The sequence below is a fragment of the Rhipicephalus microplus genome, chromosome 6, assembly GCF_043290135.1.
Source record: "Rhipicephalus microplus isolate Deutch F79 chromosome 6, USDA_Rmic, whole genome shotgun sequence".
Classification (NCBI taxonomy): domain Eukaryota; kingdom Metazoa; phylum Arthropoda; class Arachnida; order Ixodida; family Ixodidae; genus Rhipicephalus; species Rhipicephalus microplus.
In genome coordinates this window covers 58,481,595-58,502,830 of record NC_134705.1, presented here as the reverse complement: position 1 = coordinate 58,502,830, position 21,236 = coordinate 58,481,595, and the positions used below count along the sequence as shown (strand labels likewise).

The 21,236-nt window shown below is 47.7% G+C and overlaps 1 protein-coding gene across 3 annotated transcripts in view; it reads right to left on the bottom strand.

Moving 5' to 3' along the window:
• Positions 1-21,236, bottom strand: part of LOC119167637 (signal-induced proliferation-associated 1-like protein 2) — a 186,533-nt gene that overhangs the window by 43,376 nt on the left and 121,921 nt on the right. For all 3 annotated transcript variants that reach the window (XM_037419144.2, XM_075865990.1, XM_075865991.1), the window contains exons 16-18: positions 13,890-14,027; positions 738-853; positions 227-391 (exon numbers count right to left, since the gene is read on the bottom strand). In XM_037419144.2, coding sequence (XP_037275041.2) covers positions 227-391; positions 738-853; positions 13,890-14,027 — 419 coding nt within the window. The remainder of the gene's footprint in view (positions 1-226; positions 392-737; positions 854-13,889; positions 14,028-21,236) is intronic.

Below are 21,236 nucleotides of genomic sequence, written 5' to 3'. Positions count from 1 at the left end.
AAACGTCCAACTTCTATTTGCTACATCCACTGCAATTTTTTGTACATGGACAGTGCTACCGACACCGGAATTTCTGTGACACCAGCTCTTTAATGCTATGAATGCCGAGAGTGCTCAGTGTGATGACTTTCGTTGCTTTTTCAAGCATCCTCCATTTACTTACTTGCATGTTTCAGTTGGGCTGTGATTATCGGAGCCCGATAGCGCGTGGCCGTGCATAGCTTACCTTGCTCGAGCCTTGGCGTACGACGGCACCTGCTGGCCCACAGCCGGTGCGGGCCCTCCCCTTTGGAGCAAGCTACCAGTGCTGCCCCCAGGCGATCCTAGATCTGATCCCGCGCTGCTGTCGTAGTCGGGGCCAAAGTAGCTGCAGTTCTGCAGGGGGCAACCTCTGTGCAGCGATGAAAAAAAAAAGTACAGTAAACTCTTAGTAAATGGAAATCGGGCTAACATAATTGCTGCTTAAATGAAAGAATTGACTTCAGCACAACTGGTTTCATACATGGATTCTCCACTCTTGTTCATTTCTCAGTAAATGAACTCCTGTTAAATGAAACATATTTTCCTGGTCCCTTCAGGTTCTGACGAGAGCCTACTGTAGAGACAATTACAAGTTGAGGCCTTAAACTCAACAGAAGTCCCGAGAAAAAAGGTCCCAATTTCACGGCACTCAAGTTGACGTGATGGAAACATTTGTCTCATGGCTGCTACCGAGCACACATTCCATTCTCGCCTACCTCCGTGGGCTGCCGTCCTTGTGCGGAGGCACGACTGTGACGCTGACCATGACGGACGTCTTGAGCAGGTCCACCATCTGGTCATAGCTGAGGGTTGCCACAGCCACCTTGCAGATCTGCAGTAGGAGACACCAACCACTGTGTTTAGTTTACTAATTTGTCCACATTAAAAAAAAAAAAAAATTACTGCATATTTCACTTGATATGTTAGAAGAGCTGCAACACGATTGTACAGCACTGTGGAACACCATTATGCACTATTCCTACAGACATCGAAGCACAGTGGTGCTGAGGTCTTAATCTTGTCATCATAGTTTAATTCTCTAAGCATGCTGTCTCAATTCATAGAAGCAGCGTCAACTGATAGGCACAATGTTCAATCCATTCCTTCCAATGTTATGCTTTCCTTCCTTGTTCCGTGCTTTTACGTTCACGTTGTTCTTAACATGTAACAGCTGCAGTTTACTGGTATTCACTTACGAAGCACAAACCCGGAAGCTTACAAAGAGGGTTCAAATTAAATTGAGGACGCCGCAGCGAATGATGGAAAGGAAAATGATACGTGTAATTTTAAGAGATGGGAAGAGAGCAGAGTGGATCAGAAAACAAACTGGTGGTTAAGGATATAGTTGAAATCAAAAGAAATGGACATGGGCCGCACAAGCAGCGTGTAGGCAGATCAACTGCTAGTGATTTAAGGGTAACTGACTGAATTCCAAGAGAAGACAGACACGTCAGAGGGGACAAAAAATAAGATGGGCAGAGGAGATTAAAAGTTTGTGGGTATAACCTGGCAGCAGAAAGCACAGGACTGGGTTGATTAGCGGGACATGGCAGAGGTCTTTGCCCTGAAGCTGATTGAAATCTAATGTTGTCCTAAGTTTGTTAGCAATTACTTTCGTAAACAGCTGGTGTAGAATGCAGAGCTAGTTGATAGGCCTGTATTTCGTCAAGGCCTCGTCGTCCCCTTTCTTATGGATTAAAATGATGATAGTAGCATTCTTTGATAATTATGATACCCTTCCCTTCAGGAGAAATTCCGTAAACAGGGTGGCCAGCTTTTTTAACCCAATCTGTCCTCCGTCTTTCAGGAGATGTGATGTTACCTGATACTCGCCAGCAGCTTTGCCTCTTTGCATTCCCTCCAAGACTTTCCTGACTTCTGTCATTACTGGTGGGACGTCATCTGGGTTATTGCAAGTCCGTACATTATGATCGTGGTTGCCCTAGCTACTGTAAAGATCTCTATAAAACTCCTCTGCTACTTTTTAACTACCCTATCCATATTAGTAGGTACTTTGCCTTCCTTGTCCTTTAGGGCATACAGCTGGTTTCTGTCTTTGGCAAGTTTTCTCCTTACCGCTTTGATGCTTCCTTCGTTATTTAGAGCATCTTCAATTCTCTCCATGCTATATTTTCTTACATCGGATACTTTCTGCTTAATAACCAATTTTGAAAGCTCTGCCAGCTCTATTTTGTCTGTTGTGTTCCCAGCTTTCAGACTTTGACGTTTCTTAATGAGGTTCGTCTCCTAGGACAGCTTGCTAGTATCCTGTCTAACTACTGTACTTCCAACTTCCACTGCGTACTGCGTAATGATACTCATCAGATTATCGTTCATTGCATCAAAGTTAAGGCTGGTTTCCTCGATAAGAGCTGAGTGCCTGTTCTGAAGCAAGATTCTGAATTCCTGTACTTTCCCTCTCAAAGCTAGCTCATACAGTGGTTTCTTACATACCAGTTCATGTCGTTCCTTCTTTAAGCCTAGATAATTAAGGGGAGACACTGGTCTGAAAATTTTTTTTTAATTTTCAGTATGTCCAGCTGAAATTTTAATACAATATGTATTTTTCACAGCTGAAAACAAATATGCAATTAGTTTTTTGCTATCACTTTTAGATTTTTAAATATTGACTGTTACATAAACTTGCATTCTGCCCATCCTTTTGACATCTTCCTCATAAAATATTGCTACAAACTTGATATGACAGCATTCTATGAAGGCCAGGGAGTGCAACAAAACCATAATTTTATTTTTAGCTTTATTGGTACCAGAGTTATGGCCTTAACAAGTATACTCATTAGAAATCTGAAACTGTTGCTTAAGTTTGTTGCTAATTAAATCACTATTGTAAATAAAAATATTACATTTTTCTGGTTTTCTTGCACTAATGAATGTATAGGCTTTCAAATGCTACAAGAATTTTCAAAATCCGACTGCTACATCAAAAGATACTGTGGGCAATGGCTTAGGGTGTGATGAAAAATGTTGTTTTGATAAAACGAGAAAAAAAGAGGGCTTGCATCAGTAGATGCTACGTGATAAAGGTTGCCCAGACAGCATTATTCATGGCCTCAATGCTTCCTTGGTTGCTTTGTAAAGCCCATCCATAATATGACGTGAGCTTTGTGACCAGCTAGCCTGTCAGTTTGCCCTTGCCGCCAAGGCTTCGCTTTCCTTCGGCTCTTTGTTTTTGCAGGAGGTTTCGAAGTGCTGTGCCCATGCACTTATGCACATGGTTGACACAGTTCTCTTTTTCTATTGGCACGAAGCCATATACCTGTGCCTCCTGCAGACTGTTGAAGGTCGGGCTGTCTCCATCACACAACATGGTTGTGTAGCGGAGCCCATGTCTCTCCAATGAGCGGCCAAATAAAATTTGTGCTATTTCCACCACCATTTGTCCTGGCTTACTAGAGGTATTCTTTTGGCAAGTGTGACCAGCTAGCTACTTGGCATACCTCGGGTTGTCCTCCTTCGGCCCTAGCTGGCAGCCCAAACAAAAGTTCGATAGGACGACGAAGTTGAGCACATAACCCGTGAATAGTTCAATCACGGTCCCTACACAAATATGGGATTTGTGGCCCCTGGTCAGCCAAGTCCCATCAAAGGAAACGGCGATATTTCCAGGATTTCCATAGTTGAGTTCGGAATACACCGTTTTCACAGTGCTTGCGCAGTCGTCAATAACGCGCGCGGCAGCCTTATGCGTGGCAGGGTTCATTTTCAATTTCACATAATCCTGGTATGTCTTGGTGTGCAGGCCTCTCCGTGAAATATTTAGGGCTGAAAAAATATCGTTGAGCGCAGTTTGCCCGTTTCCTGTGCTCATTGCCGCGCGCACCACGAGCACGTTAATTTCAAAGGGGCCGTGCGCTGCGTCCCCCCCTGCTCTCGGCGAGCTCCATAAGGTCCTTAGTTTACTGCACTCATCACATGTCAGAACAAGTTTCGCGGCTGTGCCATATTCGCGGTCTTCCTTGGAGATTCTGCCAGGCCCACCACACACACCCCACTTCATACACTGAAGAAGTTCGTTGACCAACTCTAAGCTAACGACGGTGAACGGCGTACCAGGCGTTGCGGCTCCATCCGAGTCTCGAAAAAAAAAAAGACCGTTTGCATTTTGTGGCAGACTTCGATGAAAGATCTTGCAGAACATCGCTCGCACGACACTCGATGGCCACTTTCTCAGCGTCGGAAACCAGGGGAGTGTCGACGCGCACAGCTCTCGTGTGATTTTGGGACGCGGCTATCGCGTCCGCGATCGCGGGTGCCGCGGTGGTGATAGCGCTGGCACAGCCTGCTTTTTCCGAGTTCTCGGCGACAGAAGGTCTCGCTGGTGATAAGGTGCGGGCTCTCAGACGCCGTTTTCGCCTTTTTCCAAACGCATGAGCACTCCGGAACTTCCGATGACCGCCTGCCATTGCACCGAATGCACAGCCGTTGTTAGGCCTCTACGCAAAATGGCGGCTTGCACGCCGCTGTCTAGCAGACGAATCCCTTCACGTCCAATAGGAAACCGGGAACTGCCCCACGTGACAAAAACGCACCAATGATGAGCGAGTATTCAGTTTTTCTTTATGCGTAATAGCTGCGTTGTTGCTAGACGAAAAACGTTCTTCTGCTAGGAATAGATAATAGAAAAATGCGTCTTTAAAATGAGACCAGAATGGCCGCGCTACTTGGTGCGGTTCTCGCGCGCTGCGGCGTTGAATACGACCGTTTTTGAGGTGGTTTCGGAAGCGAAAATGGTCATCAAACTGACTTTGCGACCCAATAACTCGACAAATACGCATTACAGGGCTATAATATTTTAGGAACAGCTTCTTTAGACCTTTAATGATTATGAAAAAAAAATACTTCAAAAAATCGGTTTTTCGGAAAATTTTCAGCCTCCCATACCCGTGTCTCCCCTTAACATTATTTCTTGCCACGCTTTCTATTGAGTGACATTGTGAAAGGGACCATGCAATACATTTTTAAGTAACCTTCGTAGACCTCAATATCGGAGTTTATTGCATCCCAAATATCGGAGTTTATTGCATCCCGAATTGACTGCTGCAAAACATTTTTCCAAGTGTGTCAAGTATGAGCCGAATTACAGAAGTTTAATGTACAGCTTAAGGGCGGACGTGCCTTTCAAAACGAAATAGAAACTAAAAATGGCCTCACAGTGCTTCCATGAAAATTTCGAGGTGATCACACAAAAACTTAATGAGATACAAGTTATTTCTTCATTGAACTTCGTGGAGGGGCTGGTGGACTTATAAAATGGCAAAAATAGTAATTACTGAATGCCCAGCCACATGTATGCTGAAGGGGGCTGCACTTTCAAGATTGTTTTTTTTGCAACACTAAATTTTATAGCTAACATTTTCTCCAGCGACACTGCAATGAGCACACTTGCACTACAAAGAAGAAACCCTATGAAAAATTCTATAGGGAGTAAAGTGAAAAACTAGATCGCAGCCCCTTGAAGTGCAGTTCAAGGAGCGTTACAAAACAAACAGAACAAAAATCTGTGCAGAGGTTGTCGAGATATCTGTTCCATGAGCTGAGCATAATGCCCCCCCCCCCCCCCCCCCCAAAAAAAAAACTAGTATCGAGAAAACTGCGTTTCAAGTTTCACCTTCTCTTCACGTCTTCAAAAGACCTAGAAATTGTAATCTTAGGTATGTGTTGTGATATTTCCCTTCTCAGGCAACTGGCCTCTGCCCAGTGTGCCTTTGTTGTTGAGACGTTCCCCGCTACGCCACCGATCGCCAAAGAGAGGGAAGCCCCTCAACCCCTTTTTATCCGGTTCCCTCTTGGCTACGTGTCTCAATTGCTTTCCACATACAGGGATTCGTGCTGGGGCCGGGAAGTAAGAGACGTCACGATCTTTTCTTAATCATGGACGCATTTAATTGAATAACAAGTGCAAATGGCGTACACACATAGCGCCCGTGAATGACCTCTTTGTTACACAAAAGCACCTAGTTCACTTCAACAAATACTCGCGACACGCGAAACAAGATACATAAGCGAGTAGCGGTGGCAATACAACGGTGCCTCAATACACAGTAAACGTACAACGACACAAATGATAAAGTGATAAATTAATAAAACCGCGCAATGCCTCAATACACCGCATTCCTTCCCGCAAAACTCGTTCAAGTAAAGGAGGTGAAGTTCGTCTCACAGAATGTCCATGTAGTCGGAGTCTCGGAGTTGGCTGCTCGAGTCGGGGCCGAAGGTTGGTTCTTCACATCGCGGTCTGATCTGTCCCCTTCCGTCGCCGTCTACTTCTTTTTCTCCCCTGGGAGAGACCCTCCTCGCTTCTCCCCTTTCTTGACACGTGGCCGCTTTTCTCGGGTTCCCACTCTGCCCTACCGGGGCACCAAACCAATCGCCGCTATCCACGCAGCATATTTTCTTCTCTGTCCGGAGTGTATTATCTTCGGCGGCCGCCCCCGTGGCCTACACCAGTAGAAAACCCTCTCCCGAATAAAGCCGAGCAAGTAAAATGTATAAACTCAAGCTTCAAGAAGAGTGATGGGCGCGCCGTCCGAAGACACTTTAATTACGGGCGAAAAATGGTCTCGATGCTTCCGTTACTTGGTGAGCCGATGTCGAGACCAAGTCTCAACGTTTCTATGCAGCTCAGCGTCTCCCACGAAATTCTCCGTAGCCGCCGCTTCCTCGTCGTTCACCGTCGCGGGCGGCCATCCGCGCAGAACGCAGTAAGAGCCCTGGCGCCACGGAGACTGATAGAAAGGCATAATGGACCCGGCACAGGCGCCTGCCGCAAAGGTCGCTTTCCCCGAACCAACAAAAGGTGTTCTGCTGCTCCCCCATGCCACAGATCTGAAGGGTGCGCGCCGATTATTGTACTCTGTCACATCGTCTGTAGACGACAAGGCGCCGCCCGGTCCTCGTGTCTGCGCGGGGGAGTCCGTGAGGATAATGGAAACAATCCTTCTGGTACTTAACTCCGGAATGCCCTTTATGCGTGGGTTTGAGAAATGAGCGCACACATCTCGAAAGAAGCGGGGTTCAGTCCATGTTTGCGGGGACGTCACATGGTCTGTATTTCTTTAACCCCCTTTTTTTTTATCTACAAAGAACAAGTATAGATTTCAAAACAAGTTCTCTGTATAAAGGAGAAGTGTGATATTAGGCATGACAGAATAGATTGTAATTGAATAAGGCCATATACTGAAATTTATACATTTCTTTTTTGTTCAAGCTGTCATTGGCGTAATTGAGTACTTCTTGATTACAAATAATCACTGAACATTTTTTATAGAAAGAGGTTCATTGCACAAAAAAAATGGTTCACATCATGACAGCCTTTGCCTTCTTTCCAAATGAATAACAGTTATGGGCACAAAACCAATGGCACAGAAATTTTTTAGCAGTTGATTTAATGACACGAATCGGGCATATAAAAACTCGTGCCCCTGCTTCACGTATGTTCTTTTGCCACTCTAGCCGTGAAACGCATCATCATAGAGCCTGTCGCCGAAACTCTAATCTATGAGGCTTTCATTGTCTCAGAACATTCATAGACGCCCATGGAGATACAAAGCAAGGCTTCAAGCATGTCTAAATTGCATCACAAAAGCTTACTGACAGCCTTCCATATGACCGTGAAGTGCAAGGCCGCACCGACAGCGCAGCTGGCGCGTGACGCACTTGCCGGTGGTGTTCGGTGACAATGTGTGAAATGTGTACCTACAATGACAAAACCCTTGCGCGCACTGCGCTTGTTATCACATTTGCGAAACTGCTAGCCACGCTGTTCCGAGCAATCTTGGCAGTGAGGGGGGGGGGGTTGACGAGCTTGACAGTGGGGTCTGCTGCCGATGCGTAAAATGCCCGTCTGCGGTTCCGAGGAGCTAGCAAGAGATGTGCTTCGTTGCTTGCGAAGAGGCATGTTGCCACGAGTGCGTTAGCGAGTCGTTCTTGCCTGCAGTATTGCCGTCAGAGGAGTTAAAGCTAAAGACTACTCGATAACGCGCCGCGCTCATACACTGCGCGCCTGCTCGTAGTAATCTGATCGTGAATCCACTTACAGCTCCTAACTAAAGCGCAATTATATCCTAAGTGATCGTCGAGCCGTGAACCCGTCACGAGGTAGCGATTTTCGAGAGCCATGTCCTTGCATCGCACAAAGAGTAGACGATGATTTCCCGGAGCGAGCATCGGGCCAACGGCGAGGCGAGCTGAGGCGACATGGTGGTCACAGCCAATTAAAAGCCTCAAAACGACCTTCAAAAATTTGCTCTTTGTGCGCTTGTTTTCGAAGGGAGGAGCCTGCTCAGGCAGAAAATTTAAACACCGAGAAGTGTTCTTTCCGATGAGCTCAAGAAGCCGGCTCCAGCCATGCCATTGCGAAGCTATAATTTTTTGATAACCGCAGTTTTCTTACGATTTCAAGAAAAAGTTGCACTACCTAGGAAGGTGAAACCGATTTTCCAAAGCCCTTCTGCACAGTTTTCAGTGTAGATACTTGGGAATCAGATAAAAAAAGGGTTGCAGAAATCGAAAACTAGACTTTCAAAAAATCATTTTTTTAGCCATTTTTCGTGATCCCAAAGCTGTGTCTCCCCTTCAGTGCTTTCTCTCTTAGCCAAGCAATCATAGTGAAAGCTACACAGGAATGGGGGGGGGGGAGTGGCACGAAGGCATGAAGCTATGTCCGTTTGTCAGCACATGTTATGATGTTGAGCACGTTTTGTCAGAAAAGCGCAGCTCATTTTCAATGCGATCATGGGGTGGTATATTAATATAATGTAGCAATAATATGTTATAATAATATGGCTTCTATGTTCCGGAATCAAGATATGATTATGAAAGACACTGTAGTGGCGGGCTTTAGAAATTTCGACCTTCTAGTGTTCTTTGACGTGCGCTGACATCGCCCAGTACACGGGCATCTAGCATTTATCCCCTATCGAAATGCGGCCATTACGGCCGGAATCGAAAACGCGACCTTCGGGTCAGCAGCCAAGCACCCTAGCTGCTGTTCTGCCGAGGTGAACAATATAATAATGTAATTATAGCTTTGTAGACAGAGCGTAGCACGGGTTTGTCGTCACATGCCGTAGTGGCCAAGATGATTATGAAGCTCGCAATGCTCAAATCAGCCGATAGCCATTTCCATGGGCTTATTGGGATATGACGCAGTTGACCTTCGGTTGTATATGGCATCCCTAGTCAAGAGAAGCAAAAGTGATTTCTAGCTGACTTTGAAATTGCAAACTGCAAACTCTAAGCTGAATGCTATGCTGCATTGTGCACGTTGGCTCACATGTTCACAGGAGCCTTGACTACCGTTTGACAGCATTTTCTGACCATGTTAAAACTTGGAGGACACTTGAGCTACGCCTTCAAAAGTACTGTATTAACTCTGGATTTTCCGGATCTTTTCGCGGTATACGGACGAAATTTTGTAACCGCCCATACCACGACGAGACATTCCTTCTCAGTCGTGGAGTAACCTCAGCACGTGTTAACATTCTGCTTGCGTAAGCGATTACCCTTTCTGTGCCCTCTTGCTGCTGCACAAGCACAGCTACAAGATCAACATTGCTAGCATCGGTGTGAAGCATCGTAGGGGATCTCTCGTTGAAGTGGGCAAGGACTGAAGGTGTTTGTAGTCGCTGGTGAAGATGGTTAAAAGCAGCTTCCTCTTCGTTATTCCACTCAAAGGTGACGTCTTCTCTCGTGAGGCGAGTTAGCGATGATGCTATGCGTGCGAAGTCCGCGATAAATCGTCAATAATATGCACAGAGGTCAAGAAAGCGTCTAGCAGCCTTTTTATTGGTTGGGACAGGGAACTGTGCAACGGCTGCGATTTTCTCAAGATCAGGACGAAGATCTGTATGACTGACGACGTGACCACGAAATTGCAGCTCTTCGTAGCAAAAGTGGCACTTCTCAGGCTTCAACGTCAAGCCTGCGGACTGTATGGCTCGTAAGACCACTTCAAGCCTTTCAAGGTGCTCGTCAAACGTTGCGGAGAACACTATGACATCGTCGAGATATACTAAGCAGGTTTTCCACTTCAACCCGGAAAGCACGGTATACATGAGTCTTTGAAAGGTAACAAGCGCTGAACACAAACCGAATGGCAAGACCTTAAATTCATATAACCCATCTGGTGTTACAAAAGCGGTCTTCTCGCGGTCTCTCGGGTCCACCTTGATTTCCCAATATCCACTCCGCAAGTCCATTGAAGAGAAGTACCAAGCATTTCGAAGTCTGTCAAGAGAGTCGCGTATACGCGGTAGTGGATATATGTCTTTCCTGGTCACCTGATTTAGGTTCCGGTAATCCACACAGAAGCGCAGGCTGCCGTCCTGTTTCTTAACGAGGACTACAGGCGACGCCCAGGGGCTCTGTGAAGGCTGAATGACGTCATCTTCAAGCATTCTGTCTACCTTCTGTTGTATCGCTTCAGGTTCTTTTGAAGCCACGTGATAAGGGTTCTGGTGAATAGGTCTTGCTGTTTTCTCGGTAATTATTCAATGCCTGGTTAGAGGCGTGCAGCCAACTCTTGATGTTGTTGAAAAGCAGTCTTGAAATTTGGCCAGTAGCTCAAGGAGTCTGTGTCGGTCGTCTTTCGGCAAAGTAATGCTAACGTGCAGAACAGGCGCTGAATCAAGATTTAGCGACTTGTTGACTACCGCCAAGCCGCCTTCGGCATCTACGACATCGTCGAAGTAAGCAACAGCCGTGCCTCTTAGAAGGTGCCGGCGCTCAGCACCAAAATTGGTCAGCAGCAAGTCCGTGCGTCCAGCAGCAACTCTGACGATACCTTGTGCGACGGAAATACCATGGGTGAAGAGCAGCGAGCTTATTTGGTCGGCAACTCCTTCGGCGTAAAACTGAGCAGCGGTGGCCACAGAAACAAGCGTGCATGACCTAGGAGGCAGAACCACGTCGTCATCAGTAAGATGCAGTTGGTTTGGTCGCGCCTCTGGAGAATTGGGTAAGCCGGAACTGTTGCAAAACGTAATCAAGCTTTCTGGTATGTTGATGACGGCGCCATATTCCCGTAAAAAATCCATACCAAGAATTACATCTTTGCAGCATGCGGCGATAACGATGAACAAGGCAGTGAAAGGAGAACCTCTGATGTCAATTCTTGTGGTACATTTTCCAGAGGGCATCAATAACTGGCCCCCTGCCGTTCTTATATGAGGGCCCGTCCACGGCGTCTTCCCTTTTCTGAGGCTGTCAACGAGGTCCTGACTGATAATAGAGAAGTCGGCACCAGTGTCGACTGAAGCTGTCACTTTCTGGCCGTCAAGAAGAACACTAAGGTCGGCAGTCACAATTTCATCGTTTTCACTGCTTATCCGCTGTACCGACGTCATGAATTAAGGTCCGCGTAGGTGCGGCGATGCAACAAAGGTGAACGCGCGGGAGACGGAGAGCGGATTGACGTCTCAGACCAGAAGGGTGAGTAGGCATTGCCTTTTCTGCAGTGGTAGAGCCATCCTCAAAGTAAGAACGGGCTTCATAAAAAGAGGTGTCGTCAAGGCGTGGAGTGTATTCATCGTTGGCACATCGACCGTCAAACCAAGGTCGATGAGGATGGAATGAATCACCTCGATGCCAGCATTAACAGGCAATATGGCCTGCACCTCCGCAGTGAAAGCATAGCGGACGTCTGCCCATTGTGCGCCAAGCATCTGTTTTTCGAGTCAGTGGACGTCTGAGCATCTCCCCTGGCGTCGATGCCCATAGGGTGGCTGTGGACGGTTAGTTGTATGGCTGGAGCTTGGGTGGTTGATGCAGTGTCTGCTCTTGCAGCGGAGACCAGGGGGCCATCGGCACCTGGTGGTACAGCGTCGGCATAGCGGGTGGTGGACGTGGAAAGCAGCAGCGTAGCTCATAGGACGCTGCTGAGCATCAGGACCAGTCGTAGACAACGTTTGGTGGATTTTGTCGCGTACGACTTCAGCGACCGACATGATGGGATTTTCAGCAACCGAAATCCGTATCCTCTGCAGTTCTTTGCGAACTATCTCCCTAATCAAGTCTCTCAAGGAGCTCTGACTCTCAAAAGTCATGGCAATAGCATTGATTGGTACATTGCTGGATATGCGGTCATATTGCATGCAGCGTTGATGAAGGGCCCGCTCGATAACCGTAGCCTCTTTAATGAAGTCAACCACGGTACTTGGAGGGTTGCGCAGCAGCCAGGTGAAAAGCTGTTCCTCGAAACCGCGCATGAGGTAACTCAACTTTTTATCTTCCGTCATGTGCGGGTTAGCTCGATGAAAGAAACGAGTTATGTCCTCGCCAAACATTGCAACGGTTTTGTTGGGTTTCTGAGCCCGTAGCTCCTATAACTGCCGTGCACAGTCTCTTCGATCGACATTGGCGAAGGTATCGACGAACTTCTGTCGAAATTTGCACCAAGCTGACAGATTGCCTTCTCTATTCTCATACCAAGTACGAGCACCGTCATCAAGGTAGAAATAGACGCGAGAAAGCTTTTCCTGTTCCGACCAGTGATTGACCTTGGCAACACGCTTGCAGTGGTCAAGCCAGTCATCAACGTCTTCATGGGCACTGCCACTAAAGCGATCGGAACGAGGGGTTGAAACATGGTCACCTGAGATGGGTGCGTCGGAAAGCTGCCTTGGGGCACTTGTTGCGGGCTTGCGTTGGCCATTGGTTGAAGCGTGCGGCGCCTAAAAAGTTCCGGCGAGTGAGTGAGCTCTGGTGCGAGGCTTCGCAACCGTCGACTGGAGCGATGCACCGGAGTTTCTACAGGTGACAATATGTCTGGACTCGATGAACGGCCCCCAGCGGGCGTGTGGAGCATCAGACAGGGTTGCTACCCAGCACTTCCACTAGTGTCGCGGTACAACGCGAACTAAACACAGGTACACCTTGAGACAATGAAAGCAGCGTGTTCTCAACAGCTGAGCCACAAGATCGTCTTTTTCAGTCTAGAGTTCAGCTAGAGGCCCACTACCTCATGTCCACTAAATCCCCCATCATTGTTTTTGTCCACATGTAGACACGCGTCAATATTTATTACGAAAGAGTGTTAAAATTAAAAAAAACCAACAAAGAAATACAATCTTGTCATGTTCTTGGGCACATGACGTGGTGAGTGACTGCCAATGAAAGACTACAATTTATCAGGCAGAAACACAAGCACTTCCACATGACCAGCTTAAGGATACCTCGCCTAATGTTGCACTGTTTTTGGCAGTTGAAAACATGTACTCACTAGGTGCCTCAGTGGCAGAGATGGGACGGTATCACAAAGCAATTTTGGCGATACCTGGATAAAATGCAGCTCTTTGCTCTTTCTAGAACTTCAAAGGATCATCCTTTTTTTGGGGTCAGGAGCCACGCAAGTATTTTTGAACCACTTGACTCTAAGTTCGAGCTCAGTGCTGGTTATTTTTTTATGTTAGCAGTTTAACAACAGTCTCCTGGACTGTTTTCTGTCTTTTTCTGCTTGAGCCATGATGTGCGGCAATCTTATGTGCTCACTTCTGAGCCACTGCACTAGTGAAGTTTCAACAGAAAGCCTTCTGTAATGACGTTAAGAGTTAGTATTAGATACTGCATCCTAGCCAAGTTTCACCATTGGCCTTTGTCGTGCTTTAAATATTCGTGATTAAGTATTATTTAAAATAAATTTGAAATTCAATATTCTAGAATATTCCTTTACAGTCCATTTTTGATACATGTACACATAAAATAAATCCCCTACGTCTATTTTTTGCTGAACACTGCAATTGGGTGGGGTTATTATGTCATGGCCCCTTTAAAAAGTGTTGCAGGGCCCCCGTCAAAACTGACACGTTCCAAAGGAAGAAGGCACAGTTTGGGGAATGTGTTGCACTTGCCTCAAGTAGGCGGCATCCTCGTCGAAGCCCGGCTTCCCAGGCGAGGCCGTGCGGCTCGACCTCAGTGACCAGCCCCTCAGACTGGACGTGAAAGCCCAGCTGACCGACGGTGTTGCGGCACAACATCAGCTCCTGGGTCTGGACAGGACACAATTCGCATAAGAAAAACAGAGCTACTTTCTCGTATCTTAATGAGAACTGACACAAAATGATGTGAAGGAAAGTATGGGGGATGTTATTAGAGTAGAATCTCAATGATACGAATTCATAGGAAGCACAGAAAATGTTCGTATCATCTCAAATTAGCACGAACCAAAACAAGTTAAGTTGATCATGAGGATAACCAAGGACTTTATTGAGGTCAATCGCTCCTTGCTGAAAAGTTCATAATGAACTTTTGAACTTATATGCCTTCAATGTCTCTCAAGAAAGCTGCAGGAAAGGAATAAAGCCGTGCCGCAGTTTCCTCTCTCATGCTGCTCAAAGGGAGCGAAAGTGGCAAACCTTAGTGAAAATTCACTCGCTTCACCTCTTAAGTGGCTGGAAAACTGTGGTGCAAAGTTGACATGAAAAAAAAAAATTGGTCCATGAGCGCTCATTTGAGAAGCGAAGTGAAAATAAAAACGGCAGAGTGGCCAAGACACCACGTCCGCATGAAAAAAATTTAACATTTATTCTGCACCTTGTACATCCCACCACTGTCGCATTCGCCACTTTGAAAATTCATTCCATTTAGCCAGTTTCTTCAGCATTTAAATTTATATCGACATCTAGTTATGCACGCAAAGCACTGAAAAAAAAAAAAAACAGTTTGCACTTTTTCGAACGTTGTTTTGAGAAATATGCTAGCAGAAATGACACGAGCGGACGCATCAGCTGCAGCAGCCAGTTGTGAAAAAGCGAGACCAATGGGGGCATGCCGACTCGCTGCTGTTGCTGCACCTTTTATAGTAGCAGTGTTTTCAGCAATTGTAATCTAAACCAAGCTCTTGATGAAAGTGCTCCTGTCGAGCCTGTGAGCTTCGTTGTGCTGCGCAGATATAATCGGGGACAACTTTCTGTGGCAATGAAGGGAAAGCTATGGGGGCGGAGCTAACTGCTCGGTGTTACTGCGCCAGTGTAGTCCCCTGTAAACTTGTCTCGGATCCACTTTCGGCGTGACAGATGCATATTTTCTGCAGTCCATTTCTTTGCATGTGCTCCTTCGTAGGTTGCGTTCAACCACGATTACCGAGCGTGCAGGCATATTGGCGTTTCGTTCCCAACTCTTTCATTTGTCTGTCATTATGAGTCATCCAGAAATGACGTGAATACTTTCAACGCTGCAGTTTTTAGGGCATGCACTGAAATGTACTTATCTAGAGCTGAAAACTGATGTGTGTAGAGTGCTTACATAGCACAGGCACGGCGTTTCGAAGAGCAGCTTGCACATCCTTACAGTAGACTTAGCGCAAATACCAAGACGAGAGGCGCTAAATTTACCATAAGAATGAACCAACTCAGCCAACAAGTCACTCTACTGTATTGTAAATCCTGTGGCGCGAGGTGAAATTCAGTTTGGATCGCGTTGAGTTAGGCTGCCACCAAAAGGCATCAGTGGCCCACTCCTCACAAGCTTTTGCGGCTCAGGAACTGTATAGCAACGACCTCGCCCCACTGCCGAACTCACGAATCCTGTGCTCAATCTCAACTGCTGCCCATTTTCGTCTCCGTCATGAAAATTGTAGGGGCATGCGGTCGTCACTTACGATACTGCATGGTGCCAGTTATGCACACCTCAGTATAGCAATCTTATGTTGCATTCGTTAGAATACTTACTTAGAACAGGAAGGCATGTGAACCCCGGCACTGAGAAAACAATTTGAACAGCAACCAAAGTAAGGTACGTGAAAATACGCAAGAACCTGACGTTTTGAAACCAACTCGGTTCCTACCTCAGAGGGCAACTGTGGCGATGTCGCAGCGGCATCTTGAAGGCCCTCGCGGGGCGGTTAGTGATCCCCCATTTTGTCAAGAAGCATAGTCCATGTGGATACACAGGGAGAAGGGTTTGGAGGGCACAGTTGATGTTTTGGGCCGTTCACTGTATATGCCATGACTTGAGTAGTAGCCTTCTCTTCCAGTTAGTCTCGACCAGGATGGTCGTTTCGTTGAAATTTATCTGTTGGCCAACCGCCTCACGTATCTTAATTTGGTTGGAGTTAAAATCGTTTTCCCAGTTTACCTAACCAACTTGACAGACATCTGTCGAATGTTTACATTTAAACCCCGGCAGGTCTGTAAAATTTCATGCTTTCTAAACATCTACACAGTTAGCGCTGGTTCTAAAGTTCAAAAATAAATAATCCGCATTGAGCCATGCAACAGTACGCTTGCTTACGCAGGTAAGTTGGCTGACAGGACGGTACACGGAAGCGACGGAGAGTCCCAGTTGCGTCAGTCTCATTTAGGCATAGACGTTGTCGACAAATTGCTTGGTTTGTTTCGGCAGCTTTTGTTACTAAAGCTTCTTAGACATACTGTATGGTGAGCGAATTGGCGAGCGATCAGAGGAAGAAGGGAGAAGGTTTGGGCGTGCTGGTTATTCATTGATCTTGGTAACACATACTTGTCCAAATCTCTTTCTGTCACGTGTTCTTATCTGCATTCTGTTTTATGAAAAAAGAGGAGGAAGGAGGCGCTAGTGATGTGGAGGCCATTTTTTTTTTGGAAGAAAGATGAAGGAAGAGAGCCAATGAGACAGCAGGGGGGCATGCGGCAACTAAAAAAAAACCCAACATATCTAAAACATATCGCTATTTCACACAATATCACTAACAATTTCCTGGCATTATCAATTAGCAGAATAGAAATTGTGCACTTTCAAAAAATTTGATTACACACACAAAAATTTTTTTTGTTCAACTGCAGTTGACGTCCGATTTCCCAGACCCTCAAGGGACCGCGAAAACATCCGGAAAATCTGGCAGTCCGGAAAAAGGAATGCTTGTAAAAACGCACCTTATTTTGTGGGTATTTTTTGCTGGCACAGAAGGTAACGACCGGAGTACAAGATTACCATTGCAATTGAGTCAATGCATCACTTAGGTGGCTCTGAAAAGAGCCGTTTATATATATATAAAAGAAAAAATCCGACTAACCGGCACTACCTCATAGGTCAGCACTTGGGCTCAAAGAAGTCGCCTATGTTTTTTGCACGGTGTTCCACTTGCCTGCGATCATGTCAGCCTCAATTTCAGTCAACGTCAAGTTGCCGCTGCTCATCGATGACAGTGTCACCAGTGCTCCTGTCTACTCCGAGCTCGCTGACTGTGTAGGAGATGACTCTTCGTTCTTGGTGTCGGAGTCGTCGCAATCCTCTGTAACTTGACGAATGATTTTGTCATCGGTCAAGTCTGCACATAGCTCAACGTCTTTGTCAGCGTCGTCGAAGCCCTCAAAAGTTATTCCAACTGGAATCGACATGCCGGCAGTGCGCAGACGGTCGAAGGCAATATCCGCGGATAGCAGTTCGTCACACACGCTGTCCACTTGAGGCAAGACAGCCGTCTCGATGTCGAGTGTGAAGCCTGCCTGGCAAAAACAGTTGCGTAGAGAGAGTCTCTTGCGTAACCGCCTTCCATGATTCCGCTAGCATGCCGACGGCAGACCTGAGGTCAACAGCGTAGCTTTTCCCGAGAACCACGCGACTAAGCATGCATGATTTGGAATGATGCTTCAAGTTCCGAATCACGCCTTGGTCGTCTGCTGCAGGATTGCTGTGGTGTTCGGCGGCAGAAATTCAATCTGTATAGCCTTTAGGTCCTTGATGTGGCCATGCACAGTGCAGTTGTCCACAAACAGCAGAACTCTTCGATTTTGCTGCTCAAACCTTCTGTCCAGCTTGCGCACGTAAGCTTCGAACAACTGCTGCGTTGCCCGCGCCTTCTTGTTGGCTTCATAAAGAACAGGCACAGTCACTGCCCCTTTGAAACATCTTGGCTGCTTCGACTTGCCTATTACAGTCGAGCCCACATAACACGGCTCCACTTAAAACGAACTTTCCCTTAAAACAAACAATATCCGCCAGACTGTGAAAATATACATTGGTTCAATGGCACGAAATCGCACTTACAACAAATGTCTCTGAGCGCCGCTGGTCGGTTACAGGGAACAGAGTGGGCGGTCTGCCAACTTCCCGGAAAACCAATTTCGACCACCGATCACGCATCGGCGAGGTGCCCATACATTCCTATTGTTAAACGCCGACCCTGCCTCCGCGACCCTCTAGTGCCGTTCTCCTCAACCCACAGAGGAAGGAAAGCTGATTCCTTTCTTCATGCCCCGACTGCTTTTTGTTACGCACCCCTCCGTCATTTGTCCTCCCGCTACTCTCAGCACCTCTCATTGCCAGACGAGACCCGTGTTTTCACACTGCCACTGATCTTTCGAAGACCGGTCGGCCATCTACCCTGTTTTTGATCGCTGGTACTGTCGTTGGTGTCCCCGGCCTGGAGTGACCAGAACATTTGCCAACATCGTCGGCCACCGACTGTATGCGATAGTCTGCATCTAGTGCATGCGCGTACGCTACCTCACCGACTCTGATAATTTGCAATTCGTTTCGTGTTTAGAACTTGTTCTCGCTCACTTCACACTCGGCTCAGCATGTCTTCCGCAAGCGTGTGGAAACGCGAAAACGGCTGTTAATTTGCGCAGAACGAATTGCGAAATATCGAAGTTCGTGAGGCCACGCAAAGCCACCGGCACAACAAAACCATTTTTTGACTACGGCCGCCGATTCTTCGAACACCGCCGCGCGCACAGATCTAGGTGCTAATGCTTTGACTTCTGCGCGCGCAGGCATTATTTCCAAGTTTTTCTATGCGCGAGTTTCACGAACCTTTCAAGCAAGCCACCTAACCTGCCTACTTACCATGTGTTTTGGTTTTCAAGGTCGCCCTCCCGCCGCATCCTCCCCTCTCTTTATCGCAACTCTTTGCCCTTCTTTCGCAAGTCTGCTCTCCTCTCTTGATACAACCCTTTTGCCCGTCTCCACCGCTCCGAGACGCCCGCCACGATGGCTCGAATAAGTTTCGTTTTCTGACTACAAACGGGCCCAGAGCTGTTCCACGCATTCTGGCATGTGTGTCGCATGTGCACGTCTTGCTCGCTCTTGGTGTGCTTGTGTGGTCATGATGGCTAACGGGAGGACTAGCACGCTTTTTCCTGCCGCTCAACAAAACGTCGAAAGTGTGACCGCATGGCTTGAGCGTAATCCGCGCGTTAGGTGCCGCGTTGCGGAGCGCTTGCTCATAGCTATTGACCACCTGGCAGCCAACTTGCCGTTTCGGGCGTTCCGGTATTCAGCTGTTGAGATGGTGAATATTTCCTGGGTGGTGGTGACGGCTATATGCGCGTGAAACTGTTTTTGCGAGGCCGACTTCGTCGACGTCGAGCCCGATGTTGAGCCTGAAGCTTCCGAACAGGACCACTGCGGCGGCGATTTGTGGCAGCGCGTCATCGACTCCGACCTGGGAGAGCGGGTGGGACATCTGTTGCGATGGTTTAATTACGGCCGATGATGGTGCCGACACTGCGGAACCATGCACGGATTGGGGCATTGTGAATGAGATACATGGGGAGAGCGATTTGGAGGAATTGGATTGCGAGAACTACGAAACTTTGGAGCCAGTGCCTCATGTAGCTTATGCCAAGGGCCTCGGCGAACGAGCACTCTGCCGTTTTAAATGAACTCGAAACCGCCCTTAACGCTTCTGCTTTTCGAAACACGTGCATCACGGACTTTCGGGGCAATAAAAGTTTGTGCTTTCACTCGCAACTTTTTTTAAAAGCTGTTTCATTTACTACGAACTTCGGGATACAGCGAAAGGATGCCGCGTCACTCTCAGGTTCGTTATGAGCGGGCTCGACTATATTAGTAATAGAAGCTTCTCGCTGCCTGACATGTTGCTGCCAACGAAGACAGTGAGCCGCTCTTTGCTGTGCTTGCCGCCGTGGCAGGGGTCACCAGCAAATGCAAGGGTTTTCTCTGGCAGCAGCTTGTAGAACAGTCCAGTTCCGTCGCAGTTCCGTCGCAGCGCGAGCTAATCTCTGTCCCTGGCGCTGCTCATCTAACCAGCTGTAAATACATCGGTGACTACCCCTCTGAGTCAGTCTCCTCGTAACATATTTGGTGGAGTTGTGCGATCCCCATCCTTGCCACGGAACTCCGAAGCGGACGCTCCCTCGCGGCTTACAACATGACCACTCAAGACTCGGCTACATCCTCTCCGGTAGCCCGCCCTTCTGCCCAGCCTGTCAACCCAGCGCCCGCAACAACTTTAGTGAAGCTTCCCGCGCTCAAAGACCCCGGCGTGTTCTCGGGCAGCGAGGGTTCCGACATCGACCAGTGGCTACGCCTTTACGAACGCGTCAGCGCCACTTACAGGTGGGATCCCACTCTTATGCTCGCAAACGTCATCTTTTATCTCGACGGAACCCCTCGTGTTTGGTTTGATAACCACGAGCATGACATAACAAGCTGGGTCAGCTTCAAGGTAAAGATCCGTGAGCTTTTTGGCAACATCTCTGGTCGTCGTGAAGCTGCGAAAAATGAGTTGTCGACTCGCGCACAATCTTCCACGGAGCTCTACACCGGTTACATTCAGGCTGTCTTTTCACTAGGCCGCCAAGTTGACGAAAATATGTCCGAACCTGAAAAAGTTGTTAATATCCTATAGGGTATCGCCGATGATGCGTTCAACTTGTTGGTATTTAACAATGTGTCATCTGTTGATGCGATCATTCAAGAAAGCCGCCGGTTCCAACAAGCTAAAAACAGGCGCATCTCCCATCAGTTCCAGCGCCTCCCGAACACCACTGCGACGTCATCGTGTCTCGACACATATCATCCACCAGACACCTGTGACAACTTGACGCGAATCGTCAGGCGGGAGCTTGAAGCGGCTGCTCCAGCTAAGGTGGGGCCAACGTCCCCTGACCCCTCTCCGCCAATTACGTTGTCTCTCATTCAAGCAGTCGTCCGGCAGGAAATCGCCAGCTTGGGAATTCACTCTATCTCACCGCCTCCCCGCACCGACTACCAGCCCCGATACACGCCTGCACGTCCCTTCACGACTGGCTCTCCCTCAACGTTCCGTAATCCGTCCGCATGGCGAACACACGATGACAAGCCGATCTGCTTCTCGTGTCGCAGAATCGGCCACATTTCTCGCCATTGCAGAAGTCGCTGGGGTCCTCCTGCACAACCGTCCTCTCGTCCCTTCTATGCACGTCCTGCCTATCGCCATGAGACCAGCCGCGACCATTTTGCCCAGGAACCTGCTTCTGAACACCGCTACTCCC